A 16,283-nucleotide genomic window follows, 5' to 3' on the forward strand; every position below is an offset into this window, starting at 1 on the left:
GGGTGATATATAATTTTAATTAAAAGGAAGAAAAAAAAGTGGATAAAAAGAATACAATTTGATTATGAAGAAAAACTAAGAGCATGGAAGTTTATGAATGATTAATGAAGGGGTCAGTGGTGGACAGAATGTGCCAGGCCCACAAACGAAGGCCCTAGTCTGCCTTGCGTGCCCCTGAGCCAGTCACCCCCACAAGGCTCAGGACAGCAGCCCTACAGGGTAGGATGAGAGACAGATGAAGGACTCATGCAAAGCGCCCCAGCCCGGAGCCCGAGAGCTTTTTTCATGGCCGTGCCCCGGGCACACTCCCCCTGGGCCAGCACCGCACTAAGCGCTATTCTTGCCCTTCACTTACTAACTCTCACGACAAGTCACTGAGGTAGAAACTGTCATTGTCCTCTCTTTACAGAGAGATGAGGTGCCCTCCAGGACCATGTGATCAGGGAGTGGCCAAGATGGCAGACAAGTGTCATGGTCATGAAAGCACCTGCAAACAAGAAGAGGGTCTCGATAACCTCTCCCCACTCCTGGGGCCCCTGGGCATCAGGTGACTTGTGGACAGCCATTCAGGTTTCTGCTCTCTGGCTTCTTCCAGAACGAGAGATGGAGGGAGGCCCACCTTACGGAGGACGAGGTGGGAGATGGATGCGTTGGCGTCAATGATGATGGTGGACACTTTGTCATCTCGGATCTCCTTGAGCAATGGTGTGGGATCCCGGCTGTCGTCTAGCATCCTCACTGACAGCGTCTCCTTGGAGATGAGGAAGCCACGTACCAGTTCTTCCAATCGCAGCAGGCCTGAGGGAGGGTTGGGCCTAAACTTAGAACTCTACCTCCTGGCTGCCTAGCACAGGGAAGACCCTCCTGTCTGCCCGCCAGCATGGGGTACCTGGGCAGAGGAATGGAAGGCATGCTAAGGAGATGGGGACCTGGGCCAACTGGGGCCCTCAAGATATTGGGCTTGAAAACAAAGATACTGGGCTCAAGGATGAGTCTTTTCAAGTCTTCTCCAAGCAAAACCCCAACCTAGATTCTTTCCAGATCTTCAGACTCCTGTCCTTGCCTTCATGCTGACCCTCACTGGGATGTCTGACATGGTACTCAATGCTCCTTGTCCCAACTGCCATCTCCCTTGCCTTCTCCCCTACCCAGAGGATACAACCTGCCAGACACTTGGGCCAGAACCCCTGACAGGGTCCCTGGATTACTCCCCATCCCTCTCCTCCATCCATGTCCAGTCCTTCTACGACCTACTTTTAAGCCCTATCAGTACGCATCATGCCAGGGCGGCAACAGCAGCCCAAGCCTTTGTTATCTCTTGCTTCTTGCAATAGCCGTACTTGTCCAAGTCTGTTCCCTCCACAGAAGCCAGAATAATGAAAATAGATGTGCTAAGCCCTTAGAGAGCTTCACATCTCCCTGCCCAGGCTCTGGCCACACAAGCTTCCTCTCTGATCCATACACACAAAGGTTTCGCCTCTGTCCTGCAGCCTCGGTCTGGGCTGCTCCCTCCACCTGGAACCCTCTTCCCTCAGGCCCTTACCTCCTCCAGGTCATCCACCTGTCACCTTCTCAATAAGGCCTGCACTCAGCATTTATGACTGGCCCCAATGTGACTCCCAAACATTACTTGCACCATGCCTCCAAAGAACTTACTAAATTCAACCATACTTATTTACAAGTGTTTGTTGCTTAACTCCTATCCTCAGAATGGAGGTTTGAACAGCGATTCCCATCTGGCCCACTCTCTGCCATCTCCTGAATGCCAACAGTCTGGCATGCAGCAGGTGCTCTGCGAGTACCTTCGGAAAGAGGCATTCCTTCCGGAGGTTCTGAGGTAGGGTCTGTGCTCTCAAGCTTCATACCCACAAACCCACCAGCATCCTGCCTATAATACTTGAGTACCTCCGAGATACACCTTGGCCAGCATGTGCCCCTTGAATGGACTAACTTTTTTTCTCTTCACAGAAACCTTGTGTCATCTATGACCACACCTCTCCCTCCCTCCCCATCTCCTCTTCCATCTGTCCTGGGTCTCTATCCCGACTGCCACCTGAGCCCAAGCCCTCCTCTCCCAGCTCCTGCCTCTCATTGGCCTTCCTGCCACACTTGTCTCTTCCAGTCTGTGCTCTTCCTATGACATGAATCTGGCCATGCTCCCTGGCCCTACTCTGATCCAAAACCTTCCACTGGACCCTCAATCCTGCTTCCTTCTACACTCTGGCCACAGCAGCATCCTTCAGCCTCTCAGAGGCGCTGTACTCCCTCAGCCCTCAGCCTCCTTTCCCACCAAACCTGTTTCCTCCACAACCTTCAAGTTCATCTTAAATGTCCACTTCTCAGGATGTGGGCTCTGAGCCTCCTAGATAGGTTAGAGCCCTCGCAATAGCTCCACACACCTTCTGGTGCCCCACGTCCCATGTATCACTGTCCCAAGAACTCAAGGACCCATGGTATCTCCTGCACCTGGAGTCCCATGAAAACAGAAACCAGGCCCAGCACAGTCCCTACCAAATGCCCATGGCCCAGCGGGGGGCCAGATGCGCAACAACCCAGCCACCATCTGGGGTCCAAATGTGTTCTTCAGGGGGCAAGAGGGGTCTGTGGAACCAGAGATCTGCTTCTGAAAAGCCAGAAAAGGTTCATACCCAAGTTGTCTAGGGGTTCTAGCCAGGGGACACTGAATGATTGTGTGGGTCTCCACAGCTGTCAGGAAGGGGTATTTGGGGGAAGAGAAAGCAAAACATCGAGTTATCCTCCCTCACACTCAGCCTTGGCACAGATGAGGCTGGCCGAGGGGTAGTTGAAGGACTTGAGGATTCGGGAGACTGCCAGGCTGACATCCTCATTACTGGGGTACAGGCTGACAGATGCGAAGCGAAGGTACTGAAGACGGGGTGTCTCCTCAGGACCCACCTTGATGTGGGGGATCTGGACAGAGAAGGAACTTGTGTTTGCATCCTGCTGCTCCCTGGCCTTGCCTCCCTGGGGTGGCCCCTCACTGTCCCCCACTGGCCCACCTCACCTCCTTCTCCCCACAGATATGGCTCACGGTAGAGGCAGAGGCTGGGCTGGAGGAGGGCCCCAGGACCGACACAACCCCCTTGGGGAGGATCTGACACACTGCAAGGTTCAGAGAAGAGAACACAGAATTAGAGACCCTCTGTTTCCTCCCTGCCCCACCCACCTGGGGCCACCCTGGACCAGGAAAGGATCAGATTCCCAGAGCTACCTTGTCCTTCTCCTCGTCCAGAGGCCAAACCCTGACCCTGAACAATGCAGTGTATGAAAGGAGGAAGAAAAGAGACAGGGGGACATAGCCACAGAGGGACAGGGAGGAAAACAGGGAATCACAGAAAAAATGGCATCAAGGGCCTCCTTCTGAGTTGTAAATACAGTACCAGCAGCTCTGGCTTCATCTTTCTTAATCTTTCCAGCCATGCACCTACAAGGCGCCCAGCATTCCTCTACCCTGAAGTCCCAGCCAAGAGCCCCACAGTCCTCTATGCTCCAAACATACCCTTCTGTTACATCTATTTGTTCCTTCTTCTCCTGTCTTCCCTTAAACACGTGTCTCAAGACTCAAGGGGTGGGCACCTGGTGTTTTTTCCCACCCAGGGCCCATTCTCAGGGCAGACCCCTAACTTCTCCTGGGAGACCCGCCCTGTCCCTTGGCCCATGTGCTTCCCAGGAATGATAAGGCTTCCAGCTCAGATCTAGACCCTCACAGCTCCACAAGGACTGGTTCAGAGATGGCTATGAGCTCAAATAAAGCCTGAGAGAGCCTTCCTGGGTCTTCTGTTACTTTTTTTTTTTTTTTTTTTTTTGGTGGTACTGGGGACTGAACTTGGGACCTTGCACTTGCCAGGCAGGCACTTATGCCTGTTACAATTATTATTGGGTTTGCTAAATTGGTGAGATGGGAGCTTTGAGCTGCTGCACCATCTTGCCACTGGTTAAGCCAGGTATTCTTGAAAAGGAAGCCAATTCATAGTAAGGCGAGATCCAAAGATCAGATGGTGTTTCCTGGACTATCCCTCAGACACCTGGATCCAGTCATTTCTAAAACAATCCTAGGATGTCATTTGAGCACCTGGATCCACCCAGGCCTGAAAATAGTACCTAGGTCTCTTAGTGACACGATCTCCTGATGTGGGTTTTTTTTTAAGTTTTGGAAGATGTTGTTTTGGTTTTTTTGGTACTGTGGATTGAATCTAGGGCCCTGCATGTGCTAGGCAGGTGCTGGCAGGTACAGTGGTGCCTCAGCTCACAAACTTAGTTATTTCCATGATTCTAGATACAAACTGAATTGGACAACTAAATCAAATTTCCCCATAAGGCTAACACTGAACCTAACCATTGAGTTCGATTGAATTCTTGTCTAACCAAAATGGCAGAAAGAATTAGTTCACGAACCGAGGTACCTACCACTGTGCTCTACCACTGAGCTACCACAGCCATAACATCTCTTTTTTTTCATTAAAAACAGCCTAAGCTGCTTTGCTAACTGAAAGCATCCCATCCTCTTCCAAACTTGCTCCTTCTATGACTTCCAAGTTGGTGATGGACCCACCATTTACACAGACCAGATACTAGAAATGATTCTACCTTCATTCTAATAGCCATTAGTCATCAAGTCCTGGCCCTTCTTTGTCCACAGATTTCCTCACATCCGTCCCCTTTTCTCTAACCTCTACCAGCCTACTCAGTCATTACCCAAATCCAGCCTCCAGACTTACCTTCCCAAGCTCCTTGGTCTACACCCACTGACATCCCTATATGGCGTTGGCTCAAAGTGGCATCTAAGAACCCCTCAGCCAGCCAGGCTGTCCAGCCTTACCCTCCCACTGCCCTGTCACACACTAGCCCAGGCGTCACTTACGACCTCCACAAACAGGCCCTGAATCCAGGTGGGCAGGATGGCCTGAGATTCCTCCTCATGGCCTTTAGCTCTAGACTCATGCCAACAGCTTTTCTGCCTCCTCACCATCTCATCCTCTCCCAGATAATATGTTGTTTTGTACCCATCCCCCCAAAAAATCTTGGATGGTCCCCAATACTACCACCAAAAAAAAAATCTGAAAAACACTGTACCCCATTCTCCCTCTCATAACTTGAAATATGCATAAATATAATAAAGCTTCTGAAAAGGCCTGAAAGAAACCGTCTAAAACATGTTTGGTTTTTGGGGGGAGTAACAAGACCCAGAGCCACATGCATGCTAAGCAGATATTCTACCACTGACCTGTACCCCCAACCCTAAAACATATTTTAAGGCAGCACTTCACAAAGGTCTAACACATCTGTTCAACTGGTGCATGTTGATACTCATTCAGTCCATCAGTATTCAATAAACACTTTTTTTTTTTAACGTATTTGGTACAGGGTCTTATTATGCAGCTCAGACTTGTAGTGATTCTGTTTTCAGCCTCCCCAGCACTGGGATTACAGGCCTGTGCCACCACACCCGGTCTCAGTAGCTGGCTCAGCACACCCAAGGGTAGGGCCAACAAGGCTTGTGGTGTGGCGGATCGAACCCCGGTCCTCCCTGTGCTTGCCTAAGCAGGTGCTTAGTCCACTGAGCTATCTCGCTGGCCCTTCAATAAACACTTCTGCACTCCCACTTGTGTGGCAGGTCATGTACCACTCAGTGTACTGGGAACATTACTCTCCTACATCCAGATCACCCGTCAAGGCTCTGCTCCAGCCTAGCCTTCACTGACCTGCCCAAGCCACCCCAACCCCCAGCTTTGTGGCCTGGTGTCCTGTGCCCAGCAGTATCCACCTCTGGGAAGGAGAAGGCAGAGACAGAGACAGGAAGGAAGAGGGAAGAAGGAGCCAGAAGAGGACGCGGCCGAGCTGAGGAGATCGGGGCAGAACGATGGGCTGAGGGCCCCAGCCTGTCCGGCCTCACTCCATGCCCCTGCGTGCCCGCTCACTGGTGTCCGTGGTCTCGTACTGGCTGTCCCGCTGCAGCTCAAAGATGTCTACTTCTACTCGGGCCTTGGCTGGGACCTCGATGATCCCGTTGATCTGCTCCCGGGCCAGGGCCAGGGCCAGTCGCTCACCACGGCCACACACCGTCTGGTCGTCCAGGATTGCAGCTGAAGGGACACAGGGGTTGGGGACCAAACTCCTGGGTCCTGAGGAAAAAGAGTCTGGGGTCCTGGGACTCCTGAACTCCAGAGTTATAGAAAAGGTTTAGACTTCTGGATCTGAGGCTAGAAAGATCTGGGGGCATTGGGTCTCCTGGTTGCTGAGGAAAGCTGAGCCTTGAGGCCCAGAATCCTGGGTCCTGGGGACGGGCAGGCCTGGGTTCCCCAAGAGGAGTCCCAGGGCCCGGTGGGAGGGTCTCCGTGGAGCCCAGGGTGCCGGAGGGCCTCACCCATGCGCAGTGATGACAGCACCTGGCAGCTGGGGTTGGCAAAGGCAACAATCAGCAGCAGCAGCAGCTCAGCCGGCATCTTCCTCCCCTCCTCATGGGGACGCACCTGCCGCGGCCCCCACTCGCCACCTGCAGGGACACCCCCAACCCAAGTGGAGACTGCTGATACAGGAGACAGAGTCCCTTAAAAGGACTGCTGGATGGGGTGGCAAGCGCAGCCCCCATAACTTTGTTGGCGAGGAATTTACAGTTCCAAAAGACTAAATCTAACCCCACACTCAGTAGTACTAGCGTGCTACTGAGAGGGAAGCACAGGCTGGAAAGGGCACTAAAGAGGAGCTCACAGTCCTCAGGTCTGATGAGACAGGCACTGCTAGAGGATGGACACAGTGGCCTAAGCAGGGGCAAGGTAACTAGAGATTTCAACAGAGACTGGTTCCAGGAACCAGCCTCACTGCAGTAGGAAACCAGGAAGTAAGTATCGCACACCCCACACATTCCTGTCCCCACCCAGTCCCACCCCTGTATCTGGGCAGGCAGCTGTTACTAAGCAACAGAAACCGGCTGGAGAGGATGCAGTGGTTGCTAGGCAACCCCATCCCAAGCGGCACTTGCCACCTTACTGACGTCCCTAGTTCCCATAATCCCATAGGGAGAGAAGCCTTGGACATCCGGGGTCTGGGGGGATGGGGTGGAAGAATATCTGGGAGTTAAAAACTTAGGGACAGAGGAAGGGATGGAGAAAGGAAAAAAAAAAGGGAGAGAAAGACACACAGATGAACCGACCCAAAGTAGCAGTGAAGTAAAGTAAAACGACCCAAAGTAAAAGAAAGAGAAGTGAGTTAACAGAATATAAAAGAGACACTTAGGCCAAGGGTGGTGGCACATGCCTGTAGTCCCAACACTTGGGAGACTGTGGCAGGAGGATCATTGTGAGTTCAAGACCAGCCTGAATTGCACAGTGAGACCCTGTCTCAAAAATGAATAAATAAATAAATAAATAAATAAATCGAACGGGAAAGCAGCAGAAAAGAAGAAAGGGAAAATGGGCAGATATAAAATGGAACAGGAAAATGTAGATAAAAACACAGAAAAAGAGTTGCAGGGAGCTAGGAATGGGACTAGGAGAGAGAGGCAAAGGACAGAAAGTGAGATGTGCAGACCGAGAAAGGGTGGAAGCAGGGAAAGGAAGACAGCAAGGCAGCCTGACCAAGGGGACACCAAGGCACAGAAGATGATGATAGAGATCACACAGAGACACTAACTCGGGACACAACAAAGGAGAGTCAGAAGAGAGTGAGTGCGGCTAGAGGTGAGCTGCCGGCTAGGGCGCATGCCAGCCCTGCTCTGGGGTTTGATGCAAAAAGAGACAGAGCAGCCCTGCACAGCTCTCCACCTGGGGGGTGCGAGACTGCTAGGGCAGAAGGACTGCTCCAGCTGCACTGGCCTTCTGCGGGGAGCCACTGGGCAGCGTGAGTCTGGCCAGATGTGGTGCAGTTCTCCCTGGTGGAGGCTGGGCCCCAAGGGAAGGGATACTTGAGTTTCCATGCAGACAGCTGTTGCAGGGCCCAGACACTGGGAGGTGAGCCTCATGTCTCCTTGCACTCCACCCAGTCCCCACAGAAAGACAATGAAGGCTTGTGAGATGCCAGGACAAGAACTGCTAGGAATAAGCGGATGTGCAAGTTGACACCTCAGGTCACCTAAAGCAGCCAAGAAAACCCAGGAGAGGGCAACAGGAGACCCCATGGGTCCCAACTGTGTCCCCTGCCTCACTGTATGACCTTGAGCAAGGCAGCACTCTCGGCCTCTGGAAAGGAGAGGCTGGGGGGCAGGAAGGCATGCTGGACAGACTGGTGACTGCAGACTAAATTAGATCTAAGGTGGAGGAGCAAGTGACACTGGGAGAGCCAGAGGGAGTGCTCTGGCAGGGAGTGGGGAGAAAAGGCCTAGGAGAAGTCTGGAGGGAGGTGGCTCAGGCTTGGACAGCTGGGGCAAAAAGGCAGCCGAGAGTAGAAGCAGAAAGACCCAGAGAGAGGAAACAGAAGGGCAGGGACCCACAGGTGGCAAGCACCGGCAGAAACAGGACAGAAAGTGCAGGGCTGTGTGCAGCAAATGGACACAGCGGGCCAGGAGTGTATGCATGGGGAGGAGGTAAACAAAGTGGTAGCCCAGCTAAATGGGACAGACAGGCACACCCTAGAAGTGAGACACAGGGAGGCAGAGGGCAGACAGAGGGAGGGGCAAGGACTCCCAGCAAGCCTGGGACTCAGAAACCCAGAGACCCAGGCCAAGCCACATAAACATAGTCAACCAAGGAGGGGACAGGCCAAAGTAGGGAACCTATGGGGATCAGAGGGACAGGTCACCAAAGGAGAGAGACAGCAAAGATGAGGAGGCCAATGGAGTGAGGGAAAGACCCCCCAAAATGATAAATGACAGCAAATCCAAAAGCCCTGAGGAGAGAAACAACACGAGGACAAACCTGAAAAAGATGGACGGGATGAGGATGAACACCCAAGCTGCAGCACTGCTGAAGAGGAGGAAGGGGCGAGAGGGGCAGAAGCATGAGTGGAAAAGACAGAGCAGAAGCCCACAGCCAGAGACATGGGCTCACACGTTACAGGAGAGGAACAGGGAACTCAGGAGGTAAACTGAGGCAGAAAGAGTGTACATGCCGGGGGTACAGGCAGCCCATAGGGAGGCATAACCACCCCACAGATGCTCAGGGATGCTTGCCAAGGTCCAGAAGAACCCAGAGCCCCCGGGTGTGGGGAGGGATGGGAGCAGAAAGGCCACGCGGGGTAACATAGAAGCAGGGAAGGTGGGCCAGAAAGACCACCAGGAAGGGGGGCAGAAAGGGGTAAAGTGAGGAAGGGGCTGGGAACCCAAGGATGGGTCAGAGTGAGGGAAGCTGAAAAGTGAGTCAAGAGACAGCCTCTCAGCCTCTGGGCCTGAGTTGAAAGAGAAGCAAGGAACGGAAGAACAGAAAGGCAGCCAGACTGGGCACGGCACCCCCAGCAGCAATGTCTGAGAGTTTCACAGAGACACAAATTGACAGAGACACCCAGAGACAGGGTTGGGCCAAGAGCGAAGAAGAAGAGAGAAGTTGGTCAGGGTCAAAGAGAGGTCCAAGAAACACATGGAAGGGACACTCAAAAGTGGAAAGACATTTCTAGGAGGCAGAGGCGGGATAGGATGAGGACAGCGCCTGTGGCAGGCACAGGATGAGGTGGAGGGAGAGACTGAAACAGAGTGAGAACAAGCAGCCTCTGAGCTGGGACCTGACCCAGGGCTCAGAGAAAGCAGGGGCAGGGACATGCCAGGAGCCTGGAGAAGCAACACACCAGTAAGAGCTGGTCGCTCCCAAGACCCCAGGAAGCTGAGGGAGTGGGCCAGGTGTGAATTGTGTACTCAGGAGATGGGGTGAGGAAAGATGAGGTGAATGGAGGTTGAGGAGGGAAGCAGGCCCCTAGTCCGCGAGGTTCCTGCCATCTGGGGAGCAGGGAGTGTGGGGTCCCTGCCAGGCGGGCAGTCAGCCCAGCCTTCCAGGACCCAGACCCGGGACCCGGGCCGATCCCCGCCCTACAGACACTCACGGATCCTGGTGGGACGGAGGGCTGGGCTCCCTCGAGGCCCGAGGACGACAGCGGAGAAGCTCTGGCTCTGGGTGACGGTGTGACTGGGGCCGGGGGAGAGGGCAGTCCACGGAGCCCCCTCCCCCGCCGCCGGCAAGGGCCCCCAACTAATCCAAAACGGTGGCTCCTGAGGAGCCGGGAGGAAGGACAGGTGGAAAAGGAGAGGGCGGGCCGGGAGGGGAGGAAGGGGAAAGGAGAAAATGGAGGAGAGAAGGGGAGAGAAGAGAGGGGGAAGGAGCAAATGGAGGGGAAGGAGGGAGGAAAGGAGGAGAGGAAGGTGAAAACGGAAGGGAGGGGGGCACGGGCAAAGCCGGGGGAGGGGGAAGCCGGCCCGGGAAAGGGCCCCGCCCCCTCCCCTAGCCAGGCCGGCCTGGGGGGGCCACTGGGGGCGAGCACTGGGTGGAGAAAAAGAAGCTGGCCATCGGGAGGAGTGGGGGAGGGGAGGGTTTCTTGGGGGGGAGGGGGTCACCCCGTTCCCCCCTCCCCCCAGAGCCTTAGCCCTACCCTGGATGAGGCTAAGGACTGGAGTCCTCAAGCCCTCAGCCCCAAAGGGAGAAGCATGCTGGGGACTGGGAGAGGCTGGACAGTGGAGCGGATGGGAAGGAAGGGATGCTGGCAGCCCCAAAGAGGCCGAGAAGGGGGCAGATGAGGTGGAGAGCGGCGAGGAGGAGGGGGGAGGGAGGGGATGGAGGGAAGCAGGTGGAAGGGAAAAGCGGAGGAGGGTGGGGTGTCCCAGGGGCGGCCCTCCCAGGGCCTCGGAAGAAGGGCCGGGCCACGGACTCGAGTCCCCTGTGAGCAGCCGCCTCCGGCTCCGTGTCCCCAGCTGGGCCTGCTTGCCCGCTGTCGGCCGCCGTCACCACTGCCACCACCGCTCCTTCTCCCTTCAGAGGCCACCGCCTGCCGCCTGCCGCCTGCCGCCCGCCGCCCGCCGCCCGCCGCCCGCCGCCCGCGCTGGGTCCTGGAGCGCGCTGGGGGGGGGGTAGAGGGAGGGCGGCAGGGAGGAGGAGGGCGGCAGGGAGGAAGGGAGGGAGGCAGGCGGGGAGCAGAGAGCTCGGAGGGAGGGGAGTCGGGGGAGGGGGAGCCCGTATTGGTCGGCTGGTAGGGGCTGGGGGGGGGGGGCGAGGAGAATGCTGATGAGAGGAAGGAGCTGCATTGGATGGAGGGCCCACCCCAGGCCACCCCCTCCACCACACCATGCCACTGCCCTGCCCAGGCAGCCCTGGGCACAGGAGTCCTCCAAGATGAGAGGCAGTGAGGAAACATGGGGACAAGGCTGTGGAGATGGGGAGACAGGGTTACAGAGATCAAGAATATGCAGAGAAACAGAAAGCCATCAAAACCCAGAAAGATGGGCCAAACCCCACAAGGACAAGGATGGGGAAAGCCTAAGGGTAAGAAAGGCCCACTGGGACAAGCAAGGGGACCCAGAGACCAGGGGCAATGTATGGTCACAAAGAGGCTCCTGAAGGCAGGGACAGGCCAGACACAAGAGAAGCACAGACAGAAAACACTTCTGGGGCACAGGGAGCAGTCCACAGAGGAGCCATGAGAAAGCAGAGCAGGGAGGCAGGGAGAAAGGGCCAAAAGGGCTGGAGGAGACCACAGAAACAGGGTGAGGGGAGACCCAGGGACACCTGAGGCCCCACAGAGACAAGATGCAGCTCACAGACACAAGAGACCCACTGAGGCAGGAGTGGCTCGCCCATGTAGATGAGAGAAAAGCACCCAGAAATAGAAATAGCACCCAAAGGGGTGGGCAGTAGCAAAACTGAGACTTCTCCATCTTGCATAGAAATCCTCAGGACGCACAGAGATGTGTGAGAAGAGGGCTTCATTCTCCAGTAACCAGAGCAAAGAGGCTGTGGGAAAGGGGGACAAAGTAAGGGCAGGGACCTGAGGGAAGAGCCAAAGCTAGAAACTCTCCCTTCCAGGAAACATTCTGCTGCCTCCCTGAGGAGAGGAGCAGGGCAGGGGGATGGAGAGAGAATCTCGATACAGATCTCCAAGTGGGGGTGGGTGATGCGCGGCTGGATGGGGGGTGAGGTTTTGGGGGAAAGGAACATGACAGTTGGTGCTGAAGGCTGAGCCCGTGACTCACCACCACCCCCATGCTCGTGATGGGGAGGAGACACTGACACTCTCACGTGCAGCCCCCAGCACACGTGACCACATGCCCTGCATACACACCTGGCACATAGCAATTCAGACCACACACGGGGCTGGCATGGGGACCTCTCTGCAGCTGGCAGGTGGACCGTCCCCATCATACATGTGACACATATATGGGACCACTAACTTTACACACACTGCCTCACCCTTCTTGAGCAACACCTCCAGCCTCTTAGCACTTCCTACAGCTCCAGCCAGGCCTGAGGCCCAGACTTATGCCCCACTCTAGGCCTCTGCTTAGGCAGGCACCCTGACATAGAACACCAGTTTTCTCTAAGCGCAACCTATTCCAGAAGTCCTAGTCCACTACTACTACCTATAATGCGTCTGACCAGGCCTTGCTTTACTTACTCCTGTATTATCTGAAAAGATCTTACCAAATCAAACATTGGGAAGTCCAAGCAGAAGTTCTAGTCTAGAAAGAACCCTAAGAAGCTAAACTTGTCCCTCAGATTTTTTAAGTGGGTAAAGACAGGCCTCAACAGGAGCAAAAACCTGCACAAGTGCATAGAACCAGTCCACGGCTGAGCCCAGGTTCCATTTCTTCGGCTCCCATACCCAGGGCCCTAAGGACAAACCCAGACTGCTTGAGTGCAAGGTTGTAGTTTTTGGTTTTGGTCCTTTTGAGTCAGGATCTCACTATGCAGTTTAAGCTGGCCTTAAACTCACTTGGTAGCCCAGGCTAGTCTTGAACTCAAAAGGAACCTCCTACCTCTGCCTCCCAAGTGCTGGGATTACAGGTTTGCGCCACCACACCCAGCCTGGCAAGCTGTAGCTTTAAATTTTATTTATTTGTGTGTGTATGTGTGTGGACAGCTCAGCCCACCAGGTGCTGGGGCTGGCTGGCATGTGGTGCTGGGGGATTGAACCGTGGTCCCTGTGCTTTGCTAAGCTTGTTCTAAGTAGGTGCTTTTGACCACTGAGCCATCTCACCAGCCCAAGCTGTAGCTTTAATTTCCATCAACTTTTTTTTTTTTTTTTTTTGTGGAACCAGGGATTGAACTCATCCACCAGTTTTTTGCTGTGCTTGCCATGCATTCATTCAGTAAGCGACCAAAGACCATCCTGCCTGCCAGGCAACTGGTCCCCACTCTGCCTCTTCCTAATTATAGGAACTTGGCCAAGTTACTTAACTTCATAGGGCCTCAATTTCTTTGTAAAGTCAGGATAATAGTTTTTCCCTCAGAGGGTTGTTGAGAGGATTAAACTAAATAATGCATAGAAAGCACTAAGCATAATTTCTAGCACATCATTACATACTCAGGAGATGTCAGCTATTAATATTAGGCTCCTTGAGATTCTAATAAAAATAAGTAGGTTTTGCTCCATGCCTCACAACTACCATTTGAGACAGGCTATTATTTCATCCCCATTTTATGAGGAAACCAAGGCAAAGGGGAGTTTCTTTACTCAAGACTACAGCTAGGAAGAGACAGGGCCAGGACTCCAGTCCAGCAACCTGATATAACCACAAGTCACAAGGAGTTTAGGGGAAAGCTAGGACACTCAGAAAGTAACAAAATATCAAAGCAAAGGTGACTGAAAAGTCAAACCTAGATCTTTTTTTTTTTTTTTTTTTTGGCTGGCTCAGCCTGCCCTGAAGGTGGGGCTGGCGCTGCATGCCAGGGATCTCGAATTGCGAATTGCGGGGATGGAACTGCGGTCCCCTGCACCTGCCTGAGCTTGCCTAAGCAGGCCCTTTAGACAACTGAGCTATCCCGCCGGCCCAAACCTAGATCTTAATGTGTAGTATGTGGCTTCCTAGTACCTCTTTGGCCTGGGGTGGAGGGTGGGGGAGGGCGTGAAATAACTGAAAGTTCTCTCCTCTGAGAAATGAGTGGGGACAGGGAAGTCTGATCAAGTGCATTTCTTACAATTCCCTTGTCCTTGGATGCAGAGTAACTCTGAAAATGTAGTGATGGTTTTGCTTTAGGGACCTAAACCTTATGCTGGGCAGGCAAGCGCTCCGCTCTTCTCCTCAGCCACACCCCTAGACTTCTCTGAAACCATCTGTCATAGCGCTGGGCCAGAGTCCCTCTGGACACACGTGGCCCCATCCTCCCTGAGCTGTGCAAGGTCAGCCACCCCGACAGGTGATGGGAAGCAAAACAGTCCGCCTGCTACGGCTACCGGACCACTTTCTTCAGGCACTCCCTCCAGATTGCTCTCAAGTCCTCTACCCCCGTTTCTTTGAAGGAAACTTCCTGACCCTGCCTTTCCTTTTTCTTCATTTCCCTTTTCCTCCCCTATGCTTTAGGTTTTCCTCCTGTCCTCAATTTGATGTGTAGCCCTCCCAGTGCCCTATTCCCTCGTTTCACTCCTCTTCCCCCTTGCCTTCTTTTCCCCTCTAACAGAATCATTGGGGTATCTCGGTTTCCAAGTTTACTGCCTTCATGTAATTGAAGCCAGTTTCCCCTTTCTTTCACTCTAGGTGGTGTTTCGCTTTCTCCCTTTGGTCATTAGGGTGTTCCAGCGCTTCAGTTCCCCAGCTTCTGATGTCGGGATAACGCACGCCTCAATCGCCGACACTTTCCCCAAAACCAGAGGCCAACTCCAGCCTAGCGCCCCAAGATGGCGCCTGCAGCCCCGTCCCGCCTCCTGACGTCACCGCGCAGCCCTCCGCTCAGCGATCCTCAAGCCGTCAGAGGCGGAGTCGAAGAAAGGACGGAGGAGGAGCCTCCTCCAGGCTAAAGGGGCGGGCACTATCGACATCGGGCAGGCCAGTAAAGGAATGTCGCAAGAGGATTGGCTGAGCGCCGAGGGAGCGCCCTACCCTCTGCACTATTGGCCCAAACCTCAGAGACGTGATCGTCGATTGGCCAAATAGCAGGTGCCAGAGGCGCTGTGATTGGACGCGTTTTGCCGTCTGTGCGGCGGCCGAGGAAGAAGGTGGGAGGGGCGTTGCTGAGTGTGGCCGGGGGTGAGAGCTGGCTGTGGAGCAGGCGAGAGGAGACGGCAGGAGCTAGAGAGGACGCAGGACTAAGGTGTCGGTGTGAGGCTCGCCGCGGCCCAGACCTGGGGTGTTTGAGACAGCTAAGGCGGGTGAGTGCTGGCGGGCCTGCGGAGGACCAGCTCGGTCCCTCCCCGCCACCAGGCCCTGCTGTAGTGTCGGCTTGCGCAGTGAGGGCCCGAGGGGACGCGCGCCGGGCGGTGAGGGCGGAGCGGCACCAACGGCCGCGGGGCGCGAGGCGGCCGGCCGGGGGCTGGGCCAGGGCGGAGGGTGGGAAGGAGGCTTGGATGGGGGCGGGGCCGAGGAGGGGCTGGTCTCCGGCTGCAGAATGGGGTGGGAGAAGCGGGGTGGGAAGGGCCAGCCTGAGAGCGGCCCGGGAGAAGGCTTCTAGGTACCGTGGAATATTGGGGCAAAGGACTTGGGTAGGACTAGTCCAGGACGGAAGAGGGGCGGGCGGCTGGAGTGCCTCTGGGGGTCCGGCGAGAGCATGGGGGGGAGGGGGCCCTCTGGGTGCAGAAAAAGAGGTAATTAAGTTAACGTGGAGGGGGAATTAATTATGCCTGGAAAGAATTAGGGCAGTGAGGGGTCTTGGTTTGAAAAGGTATTAGGAAACAGATACCCTTCAAAGGGAGAGTAAAGAGAAGAGGTCCAGGTGTGAAGAATGGGGTTAAATTAAACAAAAGTGATAGTAGGGTGGGGTTGAGTAATCTTTGGAAGTGTTGAGCAGGATCTTTGTAGAAAAAGGTTCATAACGGGGTCGGGGAGATGGCTCAGTGGAATAAGCGCTTCCCTGGCAAGCGCACGGACCTGAGTTCAATCCCCAGTTCCGCCCAAAAAAAAAAAAAAAGAAAAAAAGAAAAAGGTTCATAAGAAAAGAGTGTGTTGGGGCCGGGGAGATAGCTCAGTCTAGAATAAGCGCTTGCCTAGCAAGCGCACGGACCGGAGTTCAATGCCCGCTTCTGCCAAAATAAATAAATAAATAAACAAATAAATAAATAAATTAAAAAAAATCAATCTGAATGTCACCCAGATTAGATGGAACAAAATGGGGTTTTTTTTTGTTGTTGTTTTAAAGTACAAGTAACTAGGCACTAGGCCAAGGTGAAGATGAGATTAGGGTATGCCAGAGGGATCTGTGCTA

General features: G+C 54.3%; 2 protein-coding genes across 4 annotated transcripts in view; one reads left to right on the plus strand and one right to left on the minus strand.

The window, feature by feature from the left end:
- The window catches only part of Grik5 (glutamate ionotropic receptor kainate type subunit 5), a 64,481-nt gene extending 54,247 nt beyond the window's left edge, over window positions 1-10,234 (minus strand). The window contains exons 1-6 of one of the 2 annotated variants that reach the window (XM_004644355.2): window positions 9,985-10,234; window positions 6,386-6,514; window positions 5,940-6,104; window positions 3,026-3,123; window positions 2,766-2,931; window positions 620-798 (exon numbers count right to left, since the gene is read on the minus strand). In XM_004644355.2, the coding sequence (XP_004644412.1) occupies window positions 620-798; window positions 2,766-2,931; window positions 3,026-3,123; window positions 5,940-6,104; window positions 6,386-6,464 (687 nt within the window). In that variant the 5' untranslated portion in view covers window positions 6,465-6,514; window positions 9,985-10,234. Of the gene's footprint in view, window positions 1-619; window positions 799-2,765; window positions 2,932-3,025; window positions 3,124-5,939; window positions 6,105-6,385; window positions 6,515-9,984 lie in introns of those variants that run through there. The other variant, XM_023704474.1, reaches the window with a different exon arrangement.
- Window positions 10,235-14,253: 4,019 nt separating this feature from the next.
- Window positions 14,254-16,283, plus strand: part of Znf574 (zinc finger protein 574) — a 7,855-nt gene continuing 5,825 nt past the window's right edge. The window contains exons 1-2 of one of the 2 annotated variants that reach the window (XM_004644356.2): window positions 14,254-14,363; window positions 14,624-15,234. Coding sequence is in view for 1 of the 2 variants with exons in the window: in XM_023704475.1 (XP_023560243.1) it covers window positions 15,630-15,666 (37 nt within the window). In the remaining variant the exon portion in view is untranslated. Of the gene's footprint in view, window positions 14,364-14,623; window positions 15,235-15,486; window positions 15,667-16,283 lie in introns of those variants that run through there. The other variant, XM_023704475.1, reaches the window with a different exon arrangement.

Source organism: Octodon degus, unplaced genomic scaffold (assembly GCF_000260255.1).
Source record: "Octodon degus isolate 3935 unplaced genomic scaffold, OctDeg1.0 scaffold00197, whole genome shotgun sequence".
NCBI lineage: Eukaryota > Metazoa > Chordata > Mammalia > Rodentia > Octodontidae > Octodon > Octodon degus.